Source organism: Gymnoscopelus braueri (assembly GCF_963280865.1).
Source record: "Gymnoscopelus braueri genome assembly, chromosome: 11".
Classification (NCBI taxonomy): Eukaryota; Metazoa; Chordata; class Actinopteri; order Myctophiformes; family Myctophidae; genus Gymnoscopelus; species Gymnoscopelus braueri.
This window is the reverse complement of record NC_137613.1, coordinates 49,800,233-49,818,597: the sequence shown is the minus strand read 5'-3', so window position 1 is coordinate 49,818,597 and position 18,365 is coordinate 49,800,233. Positions and strand designations below refer to the sequence as shown.

The 18,365-nt window shown below is 42.9% G+C and overlaps 1 protein-coding gene across 1 annotated transcript in view; it reads right to left on the bottom strand.

Annotated features, from left to right (window-relative positions):
- The window catches only part of LOC308094549 (receptor-type tyrosine-protein phosphatase U-like), a 164,652-nt gene that overhangs the window by 67,137 nt on the left and 79,150 nt on the right, over positions 1 to 18,365 (bottom strand). Inside the window, exons 9-11 of the mRNA XM_080441273.1 lie at positions 17,728 to 17,929; positions 9,716 to 9,818; positions 5,122 to 5,401 (exon numbers count right to left, since the gene is read on the bottom strand). Of these exons, the coding sequence (XP_080297399.1) occupies positions 5,122 to 5,401; positions 9,716 to 9,818; positions 17,728 to 17,929 (585 nt within the window). The remainder of the gene's footprint in view (positions 1 to 5,121; positions 5,402 to 9,715; positions 9,819 to 17,727; positions 17,930 to 18,365) is intronic.

The window sequence follows — 18,365 nt, the reverse complement described above, 5'->3', positions numbered from 1 at the left end:
ATCTGCGCTCCGAGAGTGGAGTCGGAACCTTTTCACCTAAAGCGGTGCCAAACTGCCTTTTTTAATTGAAAACCTCTTCCAAATAGACTTTCATCCTGTCTCTGGAAGTGACAGATAAGTTCTACTTACCTCCCATCAAGAGGTTATTAAAGCAGCTGCTGCTTAAATGCAGTGGTGTGAAGTAACTAAGTGCACTTACTCAAGTACTGTACTTAAGTAACATTTTAAAGTACTTTTACTTTACTAGTATTGCATTTTTTTCTACTCCACTACATCTCAGAGGCAAATACTATTTACTCCAGTACAAATATTTGAAAACCTTAGTTACTTTGTAGATTTAGATTATCATTACAAAACATACATTAACCTCTATTTTATACTTGGGCTATAAAAAAACTGCCAATCTACAAGCTCTTACAACACGTCACATCGCAACACGTTGTGCGCTATTTTCCAGCGGCCTGCGTGAGACGTGGGATGAATCCCTGAGGAGCTTTACATAGAAACACCACCCTTAGGGGGCACGGTGGCGCAGTCGGTAGCGCTGTCGCCTCACAGCTAGAAGGTCCTGGGTTCGATTCCCGCAGGGGACACTGTGGGTGCTGGGGGCGTGTTCTCTCCTCCGCGTCATCAGTGCCCACACCCTAGGTGGGGTTGGCGAAAGGGCCTTTCTGTGTGGAGTTTGCATGTTCTCCCCGTGTTCCCTAGGGTAGGTACCCTCACAAAAACATGCAGTAATCCTGGTCACTATACTGCCTCCCCCTGGCCAGCCGGGGCGCCTGATGGAGGGGAAAGGAACTGGTTGGAATAACGTGTTCCTTCCACGCGCTACGTCCAACCAGGGAAACTCTCCCCTGTCAGGTGACAAGAAGGTCAGTTGGCTCTCATGCATTGAAGGAGGCATGAGCTCGGCCATGGCCTCCCTAGGTTGGCAGAGGGAAGGTAGTGCCCAGGATTACATAGACAATTGGCACTGGGTGTAAAAAATGGGGTTAAAAAATCGTGGGATAAAAATTTAGAAGTAAATACCCTTTACCTGCCAATAGATCCAGCTTAATGTGACAGGGAGCTACAGGTGAAGAATTCTGATGAACACAAACTGAAAAGGTTTTTGAGGGGAAATGTATACAGAGCATCGATAGTACAGCCGAGAAAAAGTGCTCCTCGGAGCACAGGTCTCCGCCAGGTCAGGTAGGTTATTGTGGCCTCCTGGTGGCGCTATAATAGGCCCATGTGAAAAGGGTGCCATTTCTTCTTAGGCCTGGCACGGCAATCGGACACTGCATTCATGATTTGAGGCATTCTGTTCAAAAAAAAAGTTTTGCTAAATTAGACCTGCTGGTGGCGCTATAACAGGCCAATGTTAAAAGGGTGGCATTTGTTCCTCAACATAGTGTGAATGTGCGTGCAAAGTTTGACCGCAATCGGAAGCAGCGTTCATGATTTGCGGCATTTTGTTCAATACAAGCCACTACTGCAAACTTAAGATGTCAATCTTAGCCAATCAGGATGGAATATGAAAAACCAAACACATCCGTCTTGATCACATGACTATAGAGATCATGTGTACCGATTTGCGTGACATTTGGATAAAATGGGAAGGAGTAATGTCATTTTTTTTTTTACATAAGTCGGCCTCCTCGTGGCGCTATAAAAGGCAGATGTGAAAAATGCAGGGCAAAGGTTTTTCCTTGACCTCTAGGCAGGGCCGGACTGGGACCAAAATTCAGCCCTGGCATTTTGGTCCGGACCGGCCCACCTCCCCCCGGACCGTTTTGTCAACGGGGGGGGGGGGGGGGGGGGGGAAAGCATCCCAGCCCAAACATTAATGTAACTAATAATTGGACCACGCGACCCTGAAATGACCGTAATAATCCTAAAATGGGAGCGAAAATATTTGATTAAAAAAAAAAAAAAAAAAAAAAACTTTTTTTTTTTTTTTTTTTTTTTTGGGTGGCCCAGCGGCCCACTGGCCCGCGGCCCACCGGGCATTTGCCCGGTACGCCAAATGGCCAGTCCACCCCTGCCTCTAGGGAGTGTGCATACAAAGTTTTACACAGATCGGTGCAGTTATAGGTAAAAACACGAATCGGCCTGTTATAGCGCCACCATGAGGCTGATTTGAAAATATTCAAGTGGCATTTCTTCCTCGGCATAGTGGAAATATGCATGCAAAATTTCACGGAGATTTCATGCTGTGTTCATGATTTGAGGCATTTTGTTCAAAACCGAGCACTCCTGCAAACTTTGGAAGCCATTTTAGCCAATCAGGATGAAATATGAAAAATATGAAAAACAAGTTTCGTTTAATGACTATAGAGATACTGCCCCAATGTGAGAAAATTGGGGCAGAGGTTCTGCTGTGGCATCCAGGGAGTGTGTGTGCACAGTTTCGCTGCGATCAAGCCAACAGTGCCGGAGATTAGCTGTACACAGATTGACGGACGGACGGACGGACGGACGGACAGGGGGCACAACATACTCTCTCGCCATGCCTTTCGGCCTGGCGGAGACAAATATGAAAAGGGCATAGGACATGAAGTTAAAAACGTATCTAGTCCTATCCTTATTCAAATACTATGTATTATTATATTATATATTATTAATAAATAATATGTATGCATGCATGCATGCATACATTCATTCATCCATTACTTCATTAATTTATCCATTAATTCACACATTAATTCATCCATTACTTCATTCATTTGTGTCCAATAATTTGTAAATGTATTCTTTCATTGAACCATCCATCCACCCATCCATTGGTTTGTTTGTTCATTCAGTGATTGGTGCAGGTGGGTCAGATTAAAAGGCAGCAATCATGTGTCTTTCAGGCTCCACTGGAGGCGTCGGTCACACTAATCACTCTTTCAAAGGCAAAGGCAACACATCATGTCCACAGTAACGTACTGTACCTACCTATGATATTTACCCAGCACAATTCTCACTATGTGTGTCACATACGCAATGTTTGTTATAGTTGTTGTTATTTCCGTTTGTGACATGATACTCAACACCCACAATGTAATTCACACTCATTTGAATGACAGCGAGGACGGAGTGCTTCAACAAAGCACTGGTTCCAACACCGCCTTTCATTTTGAGTCTCATTTGGGAGGAGAGCTCTTGATGTGAGGCTTACCGGTGCCTCTGGATCAATAGGGAGAGATTTCAATCACATTTCACAGCACAGAGACACAGGGAGGCCTTGACCTTCAGCTCTCATTCATGAGAGTTATGCCCAAAAGCAACTCCATAAAACACACACACAGAGGGAAATGGCTCTTCATTCCCTGAGAGGTACAGCCTATTGTTCTGTAGATGGGACATCAGTCATTCTCCTGCATATACATCTAATGTTACAAACGGCTTTTAATTTCAATGCATGCTGGTCAGGACTCTCCTTATTCATGCAAGTGTAGCAACGTGGCTCAGAGCCCCTGCCTCAAGTACCAGAAGCCTAATTAGTATCTCCCCTGGTCAAGGGGGAATTCCCCTTTAGACTAGTGGACAAGATGTCTGGCTTTAGTGTCCCTTCCTGCGCGGGAGACCCGGGTTCAAATCCCAGGCGTTGTATTTGCGCCGTTACCCGGATTGGGTTTCCTGGTGAAAGGGAGGTGAGTAATAGAGTTACTCAGAGCCTCTGCCAGAAGACTAGAGGCCCAGTGGTGGAAAAAGTACTCAAATGTTTTACTTAAGTATAAGTATCACTACTGCAATGTAGAAGTACTCTGTTACAAGTAAAAGTCCGAAATTCAAAATTTACTTGAGTTTAAGTACAAAAGTATTGGTATCAAAATGTACTTAAAGTATCAAAAGTAAAAGTACTAAATTGTTTGAAAATAGCAGATATAATAGCGATGCGACGCGCTGTGAGCTTGTAGATCGGCTATTTTCAAATAGTCTGGGTATAAAATAGGGCTATAGTGGTTAATGTATGTTTCATAATGTAATAATTTATATCTGCAAAGTAACTAGTAGCCTAACTAACGTTTTCAAATAATTGTAGTGGAGTAAAAGTACAATATTTTCCTCTGAGATGTAGTGGAGTAGAAGTAAAAGTATTGAAAGTTGAAAGATAAGGTGCTGCAGCATGATGTAATGAAATTGTTAATACCAGTAACACCTTAGCGCTGATGTACAAAGCTGCTAAACTATACTGTAAAAATAAAAATATAAAAATTGGGTCGGGCACTCACTCGGGTCAGTTCGAGTTGGGTTTACATTGTCAGACCCATTGAGAACTTAATAGTGAACTAAATGTTCTACAAGCTGATTCTGCTTGCAGGATATTTAATTTAGTCTCCACTCCTTCTGGGTATTTTTTTGTCACAGTACATTTGCAAACGTGAAATTTGTCCTCTGCATTTTCCCATCCTATCTAATTTATTAGGAGCAGTGGACAATATTAACTCACTGAGTGCCAGAACTATTTCTGGTTATTTCTGGTCAGTGCGATATATATATATATTTTTTTCAAAGTAAAAAAAAAAAGTGCTTAGGAAGCGAGATACATCCTTTTTCAGTTATAAGTTAAACAAGGAGTGGATGGAGCAGCAAATCTTCAAATGATGATATCTTCGGTTCTGAACGTTTTTTTTTATTATATATTTTTTTCAAAAACACGTCAAACACGTCATTGGCACGTTGCGCCATAGCGGTAAAACACGTGAAACACGTCAATGGCACTCAATGAGTTAATACAACGCCCGGGAAGCAGTTCGGGGTTAAGTGTCTTGCTCATCGACACTTTGACACACAGACCAGGGCCGGAGGGTGAACCTGGGTCCTTCTGACTCTCTACCTACCTTGTTTTTAGTGCCTTCAAAACCGATTACCTCTGAATGTGTTTCTGACAAGCAGTGAACACATCTAAAGTTACTGTCAAGGTTGCTAAAGCATAATGGTGATGTGTCTACACTCTGGAAACAGCAGTCTTGTCGGGTTGTCTAATGGTTCTTACTAGAGTTCTCAACAAGCCTGAAAATTAAGGCCTGGTCCTAACTGGGCCCGGCCTGAACAATTACCATAATGTTAGGTCCGAAAACCCGAAGAGAACGGAAATAATCAGGTCGCTTCGGGTTCGGGCAGAATTTGAGAACTCTAGCTCTTACTCACCCCTCTGAAGTTGCTGGTAGCCTGAAAGAACACCAGATAGTTCTTGGTGGGGTCTAAGGGAGCGTTCCAGTAGCCGTTGTAGGTGTGGTTGTCCCCCACGGTGAAGGGCGTGGCCTCCGGCAGACTGCTGGGGGCAAGCTCGGCCGTGTAGTAATGGGGGGCTCCTTTAGCCTGGGCCTGGCTGTGGGAGTTGGGAGTAGGAAAACAATCGACGGTGCCCAGTTCTCTCTTCTTCACCTGCCTGGATCCATCCTCTTCCACCACCACCACCTGGTAAGCACTGAAGGCAAGCAGACACACGTTATTTACTAATACCAAGAAAGTGGAGCATATCACTCCAGTTCTTAAATCCTTACACTGGCTCCCAGTGTGTTAAATAATTGATTTCAAAATACTACTGTTGGTCTGTAAAGCTTTGAATGGTTTAGGTCCAAAATACATTTCTGATCTACTTTTGGCCCCTAAAACCAAAAATAAACGTGGGGAATACGCATTTAGTTTTTATGCACCACATATCTTGAGGGAAAAAAAACTCTCAGAAAATGGCAGGTCTGCTGCCACTCTGATTTGTTTTAAAACACAACTAAAGATTGTTCTGTTTGCCATTGGCTTTGATCGAGTTTCTTTTCTTTCTCTTCTGCACTGTAATTGTGGGGCGGGGGAAAGAAGAAGAGTATGTGGTTGTGTCTGAAGAATCACATCAATACATTGTCATCAGTGGTGGAAAGTACATTTACTTAAGTACTGTACTTAAGTACAATTTTGAGGTATTTGTACTTTACTTGAGTATTTCCAATTTCCAATACTTTTACTTTTACTCCACTACAACTATTTGAAAAATGTAGTTACTAGTTACCTTTCAGATATAAATTATGATATTATGACACATACATTAACCACTTCAGTCCTATTTTATACATAGGCTATTTGAAAATAGCTGATCTACAAGCTCACAACGTGTCGCAAGCTTGTAGATCGGCTATTTTCAAACATGTTAGTACTTTTACTTTTGGTACTTTAAGTACATTTTGATGCCAATACTTTTGTACTTTTACTCAAGTAAGTTTTGAATTCTGGACTTTTACTTGTAACAAGAGTATTTCTATATTGCAGTATTGGCACTTTTACTTAAGTAAACTGGCTTTATCAGCAAGTGCATAGATGACATTGTCCCAAAAAAGACAGTTCGGATCTATCCCAATCAGAAACCATGGATGGACAGCGGAGTACGTGCACATCTGCATGAACGGGACGCTGGTTTCAAATCTGGCGACGTGGAAACGCGCAACACGACGCGCGCGGCCCTAAACAGCGCCATCAGGAAGGCGAAAAAGGCCTACACAAAAAAGATGCAAGACAAACTCAGCAGTGGCGACATCAGGAGCACATGGCAGGCAGTACACACCTTGACAGACTGCAAAACAAGAACCAGAAGCGAGGTGAACCCGCCTGCCTCCCTCCCCAACGAACTGAACACTTTCTACGGCCGGTTTGAGATCAGCTCCAACCGCGGCAGCCAAGCGGGGCCATCAGCAGCACCAGCAGAGGAGAACCCTCCTCTAACCATCTCGGAGAGAGAAGTGCGTACAGCCTTCACACGGGTCAACATCCACAAGGCAGCCGGACCTGATGGGATTCCAGGCCGGGTCCTTAAGACATGTGCAGACCAGCTGGCGGGTGTCTTCGCTGACATCTTTAACCTCTCCCTCTCCCTGGCTGTGGTCCCTGCAGGGTTCAAAATGTCAACTATTGTGCCCATTCCCAAAAAGGCCAAAGTGACATGCCTGAACGACTGGAGACCTGTTGCTCTCACCCCGATCGTCAGCAAGTGTTTCGAGAAACTGGTGAGGGAATACATCAGCTCCACGCTACCTGCCTCGCTGGATCCGTGGCAGTATGCATACCGCAAAAACAGATCCACCGACGACGCTATTGCCATGGCTCTCCACACCGTCCTCTCGCACATGGACAACAAGCTGCTGAAGGACAAATATGTACGTATGCTGTTCGTGGACTACAGCTCAGCATTCAACACCATTGTCCCAGCAATACTTGACAAAAAGCTCAGACACCTAGGGCTACACCCAAGCATGCGCGACTGGATACAGGACTTCTTGTCCAACCGACATCAGGTGGTGAGAATGGGCAGCATCACATCCGACCCCCTGACCCTCAACACCGGAGCACCCCAGGGATGCGTGCTGAGCCCTCTCCTCTACTCCCTGTACACGTATGACTGCATAGCCACACATGTCTCCAACACCATCATAAAGTACGCGGACGACACGACAGTGATAGGCCGAATCGTCAACAACGACGAGTCTGACTACAGAGAGGAGATCAAATCACTGGCACACTGGTGCCGTGAGAACAACCTCTCTCTTAACGTCGACAAGACCAAAGAACTGATCGTGGACTTCAGGAGGCCGCGGAGAGACCATGCGCCCATCCTCATCGACGGTGCTGCAGTGGAAAGGGTCAGCGAGTTCAAGTTCCTCGGAGTACACATCGAGGAGGACCTCAAATGGGAGACGCACTCCACACACGTGAGGAAAAAGGCTCAGCAGCGACTGTACTGGCTCCGCCGCCTGAAGAAGCTCGGAGTAGGACGTCGCATCCTCAGGCTGTACTACAACAGTTCTGTTGAAGGCATCCTAACAGGCTGTGTCACGGCCTGGTACGGGAACTGCACTGCCCGAGAAAAGGTCAGCCTACAACGAGTAGTGCGATCGGCAGAGCGGATAATGGGAATCGAGCTCCCAGCGCTCCAGGAACTGTACAAAAAGCGGTGCGTGGTCAAAGCCAAGCGCATCATCAAGGACAAGCACCACCCAAGTCACAGACTGTTCAACCCCCTACAACGACCGCGACCGGGCAAGGGGCTCTACCGCAGTATCAAGAGTTCCACCACCAGATTTTGGTGTAGTTTCAACCCAGCTGCTGTCAGAATGCTGAATGGGGCATAAGCCTGGATGAGTTCAGCAGCCTGACAACAGGCGGCGCAGACTTTTCTGGCTCTTCCTTCCTGAACACACCTGTGGATTATACCAGGGACAATGACTTGGACTTTAGCCCCCCCTCGGACACACCTGTGGACTACACCAGGTACAAATGACTTTTTGTTGCACTCCCTCATGGAGCTACATGCGGATTATACTAGGGTCAGTCCACTCTAGGTGGACACGCACTGACCTTTTGCACCTTAATCCCTTGTATAACGCACTGACTTTTTTGGGTCTTTTTATTGTGCTCCTTTTCCTCTAAGCACCTTAACGTCCTTTGTCTATCATGCACAGTATAAGTATAACATGCACAGTATACAATACATTGCTGCTATGCTCAGGCACCTTAGTTTAGTTCTTTAGTTTTTTTTTTTTTTTTTTTTTTTTTTTTTTTTTTTATCTCAGGTAATTTGTAAATATGTAGATAACTTGTCTGGCCTTCTGTTGCTCTCTTGTTTTTGATCTCCTTCCCACCTGCCCCCCTCTTCTTCTCCCCCCCCCTCTTCTTTCTATGGAAATTAACGTTGCGATGGGAACGATGTACAAAAAAGAATTTCACCCACTTTTTTACCTTGTAAACCTGTGATGTGACAATAAAACTGATTCTGTAAAGAATTTGAGTACTTTTCCCACCACTGGTTGTCATAAGTCTCTGGTCTGCTTCTTGTTTGTCATGATGTCACACCGAACCCTGACCAGGAAGTAGAATATTATTTGTTGTCTCGTTTCCTAATACCATCTTTGCAGCCGTCTTTTATTTCTCTGTTTTATTTACCAAGCCTCACCAGGAAGTAGGTCATAGTACTATGTCTTGTTCTCACCAAGGACTAGTTAGAAGGTGAATGTAATTAACGGTCTGGTAGGATGGAAAAACATCAGTTCCAGCATTCTCTGAGGATAAAAAAGACGTTGTCTGTTTCTTTGGATACTCACACATACTTGGCAGCTGCGATAATAATCATGTGAACACAGGAAGGGAGGTTAAGTACTTTCCAATATAGCCACTTCTTTTCTCCTATTGTACATCATCACTAATGGACAGCAATTACAACAAACATTCCCTTTTATTCTTAAAACTTCAAGGGCTTAGAAATGCACATTTACCTGGCAATTTCTATAATAAGCATATCATTATACTGTATAGGAAGGTAGTACCCCACATGTCACAATCCTATTCTCACATCATCACTAATGGAAAGAAACTGCAAAAACGTTTAAAAAGTTTTAAGTCTTAGGAAAGAAAGTCCTTTTGCACACCTTCTTACAAGGACATGTGGGTGCGTAATAGAGTAATTACGCACCCACACAGTAAACTTAGAGAAAAGAAGTGGTCCCACACACTTGAAGAAATGCATTTAAAGAGGAACAATGTTTCATTCTACTGACCTTCGTGGGGTACTGTATGTGATTCCTGTTTTAATAGATGTCTCTAAGTGAAGACAGTGTGCGGGAAACACTTCTTTTCTCTACGTTTCAAGGCTTAAATCTACAAGCGGAAGGACATGCAGCAGTGTAGCTGTAAACGCTGCAGTGTGGTTGGTGGGTCTTTGAACGTGCAGCAGCTTGTACAATACATCAGTAACAAGGTGTACCTGACAGGAGCTCCTCTGCCCACCGCAGGGCGAAGCACAACTGTGATGGTGCTCTCTGACTCGCTCAGCGGAGAGGGAATATCTCCATAGTCAAACACAGGAGCTGCAGAGAGAGAGAGAGAGACAGAGAGAGAGCGAGAGAGAGAGAGCAGTATTTAGTTCAAGGGGCTGTCAAAACAATGTGGCGAACAGTAAGGAAAAAATAACTAAAATATATAGTAGGTATTTATGCAAAACAATGTGAGAAATGAAACCATCCAAGCCTCTTTGCTTACACACCATCCTTATTCATTACTGGATGTCCCCACAGCCACCCACACACACACAATGCCACTGATTGATGAGAGCCGGGTGCGCCTGGTGACCAAACACACAGAAAACAAGCGGCCCTTATAATTAGGGTTCATCTTACAGCACAACAAGCTCAGCACAGCTCTGGGGAACAATAAGGTGGAGAGTTCCCACATCTGTTTCCTATAGGGACAGAATTAACTGCAGTGGTGTACTGTGTCATATAGGGTCATAATTAACTGCAATTACTGTATGTTCAGGGCTGGGCGATATGACTTCAAATCAATATCAGTATCATAAAATGAAAATATAAAATGAAAATACTACAAGCTCACAACAAATCACATTATGACACTTTGTGAGCTTGTAGATCTGCTATTTTCATTCTTTTTGCACCCCCCACTGTAGCCTGACACTCTGAATTTTCATTTTGTTTCACTCCATTATTCAATCGTCAGATTTAAAAATAAATTTGTTTATGGGCGTGTCTAGCGATTCAGGGGCTAGAGCCAGGCTACCCCCACTGTACAACAAAGTATAATACAGGTTGATCGGATTTCATGTCGATTCGTTAATAATAAGTGTAATAACTGTTTTTAAGAATTAACTACAGTGTTCTGCTGTTGCAAGAGATCATTATAAAGTCATGCAGATCAGATGAAAGCAGAAGCCAGAACAGGAAAATTACTTTTGCTTTTAGTTTTTTACATCAGAGGAAGGACATTGATACTACAGTATAAAAACTACAACAATGTGCAGGTGTGGTTGGATGTCCATGTTGAAGGCCTTTCATTGCCATTGTCTTTCTCATGACAGCCTGTAGGCCTATACGCATGTACAATATGTTATATGTGAGTATTTCTTCTTCACTCTCCTTGCTCTTCTTTCTACCTCTATTCTTCTTCTAGTGCAGCAGATAACGGCAATATTTTGGGAGAATTGTTCAAATACAAGTGTGAAATTTGGTACAATCATCTTTGGAGGCCACTCTTCGATTTAAGAAACTGGGCCACTCGTAAATCAAAGATGGCAGCCATTTATTTCAAGATCGCCGCCAATATTAGACTGTTTCAGCATATCTTTCTTCAATCACCAAATAGCACTCACATAGTATGTTTCTGAACATTTTCAAACATACATGTATATATATATATATATATATATATATATATATATATATATATATATATATATATATATATGGGTATACATCCTATTAAAATTGGCTTAAGGGAGGCCGGCGGGTGGGCGGACCTCTGATGTCACGCTCATGTCACCATGACTCAGCCATAACCATATACTGTAAAGAGTTCCCAATGCAGCTATGCCCAAATATGGAGTGTGTTGTCTAACCTCAATGTGTCGTCATGGCCTCAGGTGCAAACAAATCAGTCAGCTACATATACCATAGTATATTTACTGTACTGATGACATCTGTGATCTTAATGTATGGGCATAAAAGGGACAAGGACCGACAGATACAGAGATCTCCATATATGGGCATATCAGTGAGATCGGCGGGGCGACGTAAGTGTGAGGACTGCGTAGCGGCCCGAACCTCTAGTAAGTTTATATTCCCTTTTGTATGCAAGTGTTTTTCTTGTAATGTATTATGTTTTGTTGCTTGTTTCAAGGTTCAATGATGTGTTTTATTGTTGTGTGCAGGCACATAATAGTATAACTAATTTCTTCCTTAAGGCAATGCAGCAGCATAGGTAATAATAATAATAATAATAATAACAATAATAATAATAATAATAATAATAATTGAAGAACAAAAAAGAAAGAGAAAGAGTGAAAATGTTATACTGGAAAATAATATATTTTCTTTGTGGGAACTAAGGATGAAAATTAGCATCTTTGTTATTTACATTACATTGTTATGTAGGCCTACTGTTCATTAATATGCAGCATGCACTGTCCCGTCTAAATAAACAAATACATTAAAGTAAAGACAAACTGGCTAACAACTAATCCCTGACATAGTTATCATAGATGCAAGTCACCCATAGAAGAAGCAAAATGTAGTTCGACACACCACAACCATGTATGTTGTATGTTGATTTATGAAACTTTCGCTTCGTTGCGACTTTCTTGGTGGGTTGAGTCATTACTGAATCATTAATACACACCTTTATAATTCCCATAAGAAACATGTGGTCTTTTGACACTGCTGCTGTGTACATTTGAGTCTCATAGATCGAATCTGGAGGCAGACTGCAAAACACTGAATTCTTCTTTCGTCTTTATTGGCATTTACAATCTAAGTTTCTTCTCTTTTCCATTTCTGCTGGATGATCAGTGCCGACTGCTACATTATCAACTGATGATGACCGCTGGACTCAGTGTCTTTATCCTCCTCATTAGCCTCATCATCAGAACACGAACGGCCGTTGATTTAATCCAACTCAAAGTCGTTTTCATCTTCCTCTTATAGACAACCACTCAAATCCCCTTCACTTGGAGATTGTGGGAAGGTTTGGCAGCAGGATAGAGTCATCTTCCTCGCGGTGGGGGAACCAACTAAAAGACCTATAGACATTCCTTTGTGCCGCTAGCTATGAAGCTGTATAACGACTCGAGGCGCATAATGGTTGCTCAGCTCGCTCAGTAGACTAATTGCTCGGAAACAAGTAGAGATACCGATTCAGAGTACCGATCTGATGCCAGTGTATGATTTAAAAGGGTTCCATGAGGGGGTTCTACATGGACTCTACAGGTCTGTAACTCTGAGAATGTACCAATGGAGAATTATGGGTGTCCTTGAAAGTTTGAGAACCACTGATCTAGGAATATTAAAAAAAAGCATTAAGAATTGTTCAAGTTCAGCTCCAAGTTAGTAAAATAATAACGTAAATATCCGTTATATAATAATACAGTAAAGGTCCTTGCACACTGGTGCGTCTTTTCGTTGCGTTTTTTTTACAACAATGAAAAAAATTGAAAAAACAATGAAAAAAAAAAAACGCAACGAAAAGACGCACCAGTGTGCAAGGACCTTAAGAGTATAAAACAGCAACTGAAGCGTTCAAAATACAAAATAATTGATGGCTGTAAATGATAGATGCTAGCATTTTAGGCCGTATCGGCAGCTTATACGATCCAGTTCAGTATGGTATGGACACTATTAGACATGCTTACTGTGCGTTCTCTTGTATTTTTCTTTTGTCTTGCACTATGCTAGCACTGCTGAGGGTGTATAGTGGTGTATACTATTCCATAATGTTGCATAATCTTATTTATAATTTTTGCCAACTTAGTAAGGGTGTTGCTTTGACTGTGATATTTTACAATCACGCTGTATCTACTTTCTTCTTGCCCTGTAATCTGTATTCTTAACTGCTGCCTTTGGCGACTGAATTTCCCTCCTTATCTTAAATCAGTCATTGCTACCGTGCAAGAAATCCAATAGATACGCATTCAGCACATAATTATCTGCCATTATCGACCAGCTGAATGATTGTGTAAGCAGTAGCAATCTTTTACGTCATTCATCCTGGTAGCCATTGTAAGAAGCTACGGTAGACACTATTATACACCATGATCAGTGAACAGGTACATTGGCCAACCAAAACCAACGCACACAACAACACAGATGTGTCTGCAACCTAATTTAAACTTATTTTTTTCTCTAAGGTTCTTATGCTGTGTTCACACTGGCAGTTACAAAGCTACAGTTTACCATTCATTTTCAATGTAAGCCAGCGACATGAAGATACATCCAACATTTGTAGCTGCTACAAAAGCTACAACAGCTACAAAAAAGTTGAGCTGGTTTCAACTTCAGATACAAAGATACAAAGCTACAAATATGCTGTGTAACCGTATATTTTGTACAGTAGGTGGCCAGTGACTTTGACCAGTTTCACTTTCAAAACCTTTGCATCATGCATGTCACACAAACAGAATGCGGCACACAACACCAATGGTTTTGATTATGTGGATTGTGGAAGTTAAATGGTGGATTTGTGGATAGGACTCTATATGAACAGACTTGTTGTATCAACAAAACACATCGCATTCTGTTTGTGTGACAAGCATGAAGCAAAGGTTTTGAAAGTGAAACTGGTCAAAGTCACTGGCCACCTACTGTATCTGCCAGAGTGAACGCAGCATAAAACATTCAAACCTTCTTAACAACTCATTCAGTGCCACAGGACGTCTACAACGTCCAATGAAAAAAAACAACAAGATATGATGATTTGAAGATTTGCTGCTCCATTCACTCTTTGTTTAACTACTTACTAAAAAAAGCTGTATCTCGGCTCCTAAGCACTTTTTTTTACAATGAATTTTGGTTGTGGCACTCAGAGCCAAAATTCCATAAATAAGCATGGCACTGAATGAGTTAATTTGAAAAAAAAGAGAAGAAAAAACTGACCTATTTTCTTAATTTCCGCAATTTCAGAATCCACGAAATGAGTCACATTATACCAGTCCCGTTCACATACTGTATGTCTATTCCAAATCTGTTCCAGTCATTATTCCAGATCCCTTCCAGCTGTTCCACGCGGCTACATATTTGGTCAAGAAGACTGATGTCTAATTGATGATGCCATATTATCTGGTAGAGATATGATCTCCACTGACTGAGCACCACTTTCTAGATATTTGGCTTATGGTCTTTCGTCTGGGATGTCTGGCAGTGTTTCAGACCGTGTTTCTTCAAATGATTTCTGCATCCTCTGGAGGACAACGTTGTGACGTCTGGTACGCTGGTGTCTCTTCAGCACACTTGACACATTGAAACTCCTGTTACACTGTATGCAGTGGTAAGGTTTTTCTCCGGTATGGATACGCTGGTGTGTCTTAAGGCTACCTGACATATTGAAACTCTTGTCACACTGTTTACAATAGAAAGGTTTTTCCCCAGTGTGGACACGCTGGTGTATCTTCAGGCTAGCTGACACAGTGAAACTCTTGTCACACTGCGTACAATGGAAAGGTTTTTCTCCGGTGTGGGCACGCTGGTGTGCCTTCAGGTCACCTAAATGACTGAAACTCCTGTCACACTGCATACAGTGGAAAGGTTTCTCTCCTGTATGGATACGCTGGTGTGCCTTCAGGGTTCCTAACTGAGTGAAACTCCTGTTACACTGCATACAGTGGAAAGGTTTTTCTCCGGTATGGATACGCTGGTGTTTCGTCAGGTCACCCGACTGATTGAAACTCTTGTCACACTGTTTACAATAGAAAGGTTTTTCCCCAGTGTGGACAAGCTGGTGCATCTTCAGGTTAGCCGACACAGTAGAACTCTTGTCACACTTGGTACAGTGGAAAGGTTTTTCCCCGGTGTGGACCCGCTGGTGTATCTTCAGGCTAGCTGACACAGTAAAACTCTTGTTACACTGCGTACAGTGGAAAGGTTTTTCTCCGGTGTGGACACGCTGGTGTCTCTTCAGTTCAATAACTGTCTGAAACTCCTGTCACAACGTTTACAGTGGAAAGGTTTTTCTCCAGTATGGACAAGCTGGTGTCTCTTCAGGTTACCTAACCGACTGAAACTCATATCACAATGTTTCCACTTACATTGGAAAGGTTTTACCCCAGTGTGGACACTCTGGTGTCTCTCCAGGGTAGTGAATTGACTGAAACTCTTGTCACATTGTTTACATATGTGACGTTTCTTTCCTGTGTCAGTCAGCTGACGTCTCTTTACCTCAGATTGAGTTAAAGTCTTCGTAAACGGTTGATTATCTGTAGATCTTGGTTCTTCCGTGTCTCTGTGCTGCTTGCTCATTGTTAGGAGCAGCGGTTCATTGTCAAAGCTGCCGCTATACATGAGCCGTAATGTATAGTACGTTGCAATACAGGAATGGTTACAGTGTGATTACCAGTAGAATATTAAGTCAATGGATCTCTTCAGGAATGGTTCTTCTTGTAGTTGGTAAAGGCTTACTTGATGTCTCTCTCCATTCACGCTGTGTCGTCTGCTTTTATGCCAAGCTGATTCAACGCTTGTGTCGTCACTATGATGTCAGTCCAAATATGGAGTTCCATGGCATCCTATAAATTGACTACTGGGTGGGTGGGCTGGTCGGTCGGTCGGTGGACCACGGTCCTTGAGGTAGGTGCCCCCCGGCAAATGCACATATATGGAGATCAACATGCACTGATGTCAGACAAAACATAAAGCATATCGTTGCTGTCCGGCAGAAACCAGCTAACTCCATTTTCGCGCTTTTTCATTTTTTTCCATGAATCAGGGCCATTAAACACCCTTTACTTACCCTTTATTAAAAAGTGCTTCTGAAAAAAACAGCTAACTTCGTTGGATCCTCAAACTTTCTGCTAAACCAGCTAACTCCACCGGAGTTACCTGGTTTTGCTGACTCCAGGCTCCACCCCCTTTTGACCTCCAACCTCATTGTGAGCTTGGAGGTCCATTCAGCTGTTCTTATCAATGAACAAAACCTCCACTTATTTTCATTTCCTGAAAAATGAACATTTTGGAGTTAGCTGGTTTCTGCCGGACAGCAGAGATATGCACATATGGAGATTTGATCTTCAAATGCACTGATGTCAGACACAACAGAAACCTTTCAACATGCACTGATGTCAGACACAACAGAAACCTTTCAACATGCACTGATGTCAGACACAACAGAAACCCCACGGTCCCCAGTCAAATGCACATACATAGATTCAAATGTCCCCGTGTTGTGTCATCTAAAAATAATCATATGATGGCGTGTAGATCGACTAATCCTGAAAACTTGACTCTGATTAAGCTTAAGCAGCACACACGCACGCGCACACACACACACACACACACACACACACACACACACACACACACACACACACACACACACACACACACACACACACACACACACACACACACACACACACACACACACACACCCGGGCTCCCATCTAACTTGCTCTATAAAGCAGATGGAACAGAGCAGTTATGGCGCTGGGTCTCATATTGACATGACAGCCAGTGGTAGATTTAACAAAGCTTTTTTCCACAGAACCAACCAAGCCAAACATTTACCATTTATGCCTTCTGTTGTTTCGTTGTATGAAGACTGATGTTTAAGATAAGATAAGATGTAGAATAATAAAGTATCCACACTGCACAGCCAAATGTTTTTCAACGAGTGAATAACAAGAATGTTCTTTTTTTTTAAATGTTTTGACAGCTTTGTGTAACAGCAAACCTCCGTTTAGATAAATTGGACCCTCGTTCTTTGAAACAGTGTAGTCGGATGTAAAATAAAATACCCCGAGACCTCAAGATCAAACCACAAACTTTACAGATCTGTAAAGCAGAGGGAACAAATGAATGAATGACCACCCTCCAACCCAAAGTCTTCCTCAACTCAGCTGCCGTGAATACACCTGTCTGTACTTTAGTCCAAGTGGATACAATTCCAGGAATCTCCGCATGTATGTCTGTTGTTTCTCGAGAAATGTTCATCCAATCGACTTCACACATGTTGGATGTACTGCTGAGGACCCAAGGAAGTGCAGTGTCGAGTGTGAACTCTATAAGTTCACTAGTTCATTTACAAAATGAGTTATTTTAAATAATCTCCTCCTAGCTCTGTAACAGCTTGCGTCAGTAAGACCAGCTCTATCTAATATGTCTGCTACTCAACAGCATGTGTCAGCTCATAGGACATAATGAGCTGACACATGCTGTTGAGCTTATACGACATAACGACCAGCTCTATGGCCAGCAGGTCCGCTAGTCGAGCAAAGCAGCTCACCAGAAATGTTGGTGGTGATCTCGGTGAGGGCCGTCTGGCCGAAGCCCTTGGCGGTGCGGGCGCGGACAGACACCAGGTAGGTGGTTCCTGGGTGCAGGCCTGAGAACATGTGGTAGGTCTCGTTCCTCAGCTTGGAGACGGTTCGTCTGGGCCCCGGCACGTTGATGCTCGGGTCAGACGACTCGATGCTCTGGTAGGAGATCTGACAACAGGAAACAAAAACACGTACACCCGGGGATTAACACCTTTGTTTTTTTTTTACTTTGCTGCCATGGCAGTTCGATACGGAGCTGAGAGGAATGCTAACACAACAAGGATTTAATAGCTGTTTACTGTTGTTATATGAGAACAGGCTTTTGCAAATTCATCTTTAGCTTATCCAGTAAATCTTTTGCTGATGTAAGCTAACCGGGTATAGAGATCCTCACTTTGCTGAATATTTGGACACACTTCACACACAGGATTATGGATTTTTTTAGATTTTAGTTCCGTTTTCCCTGCTCTTTGCAGGGAAAACTTTCAGCTGTAAACAGTTTATAAGTCAACGGATATGAAAACAGCCTATACACTCATAGCGATGTTGTTGGCATGGAGCAGCGCTCCAACGCACTGCCGTGGGAGAACATCTGGCAAATGTG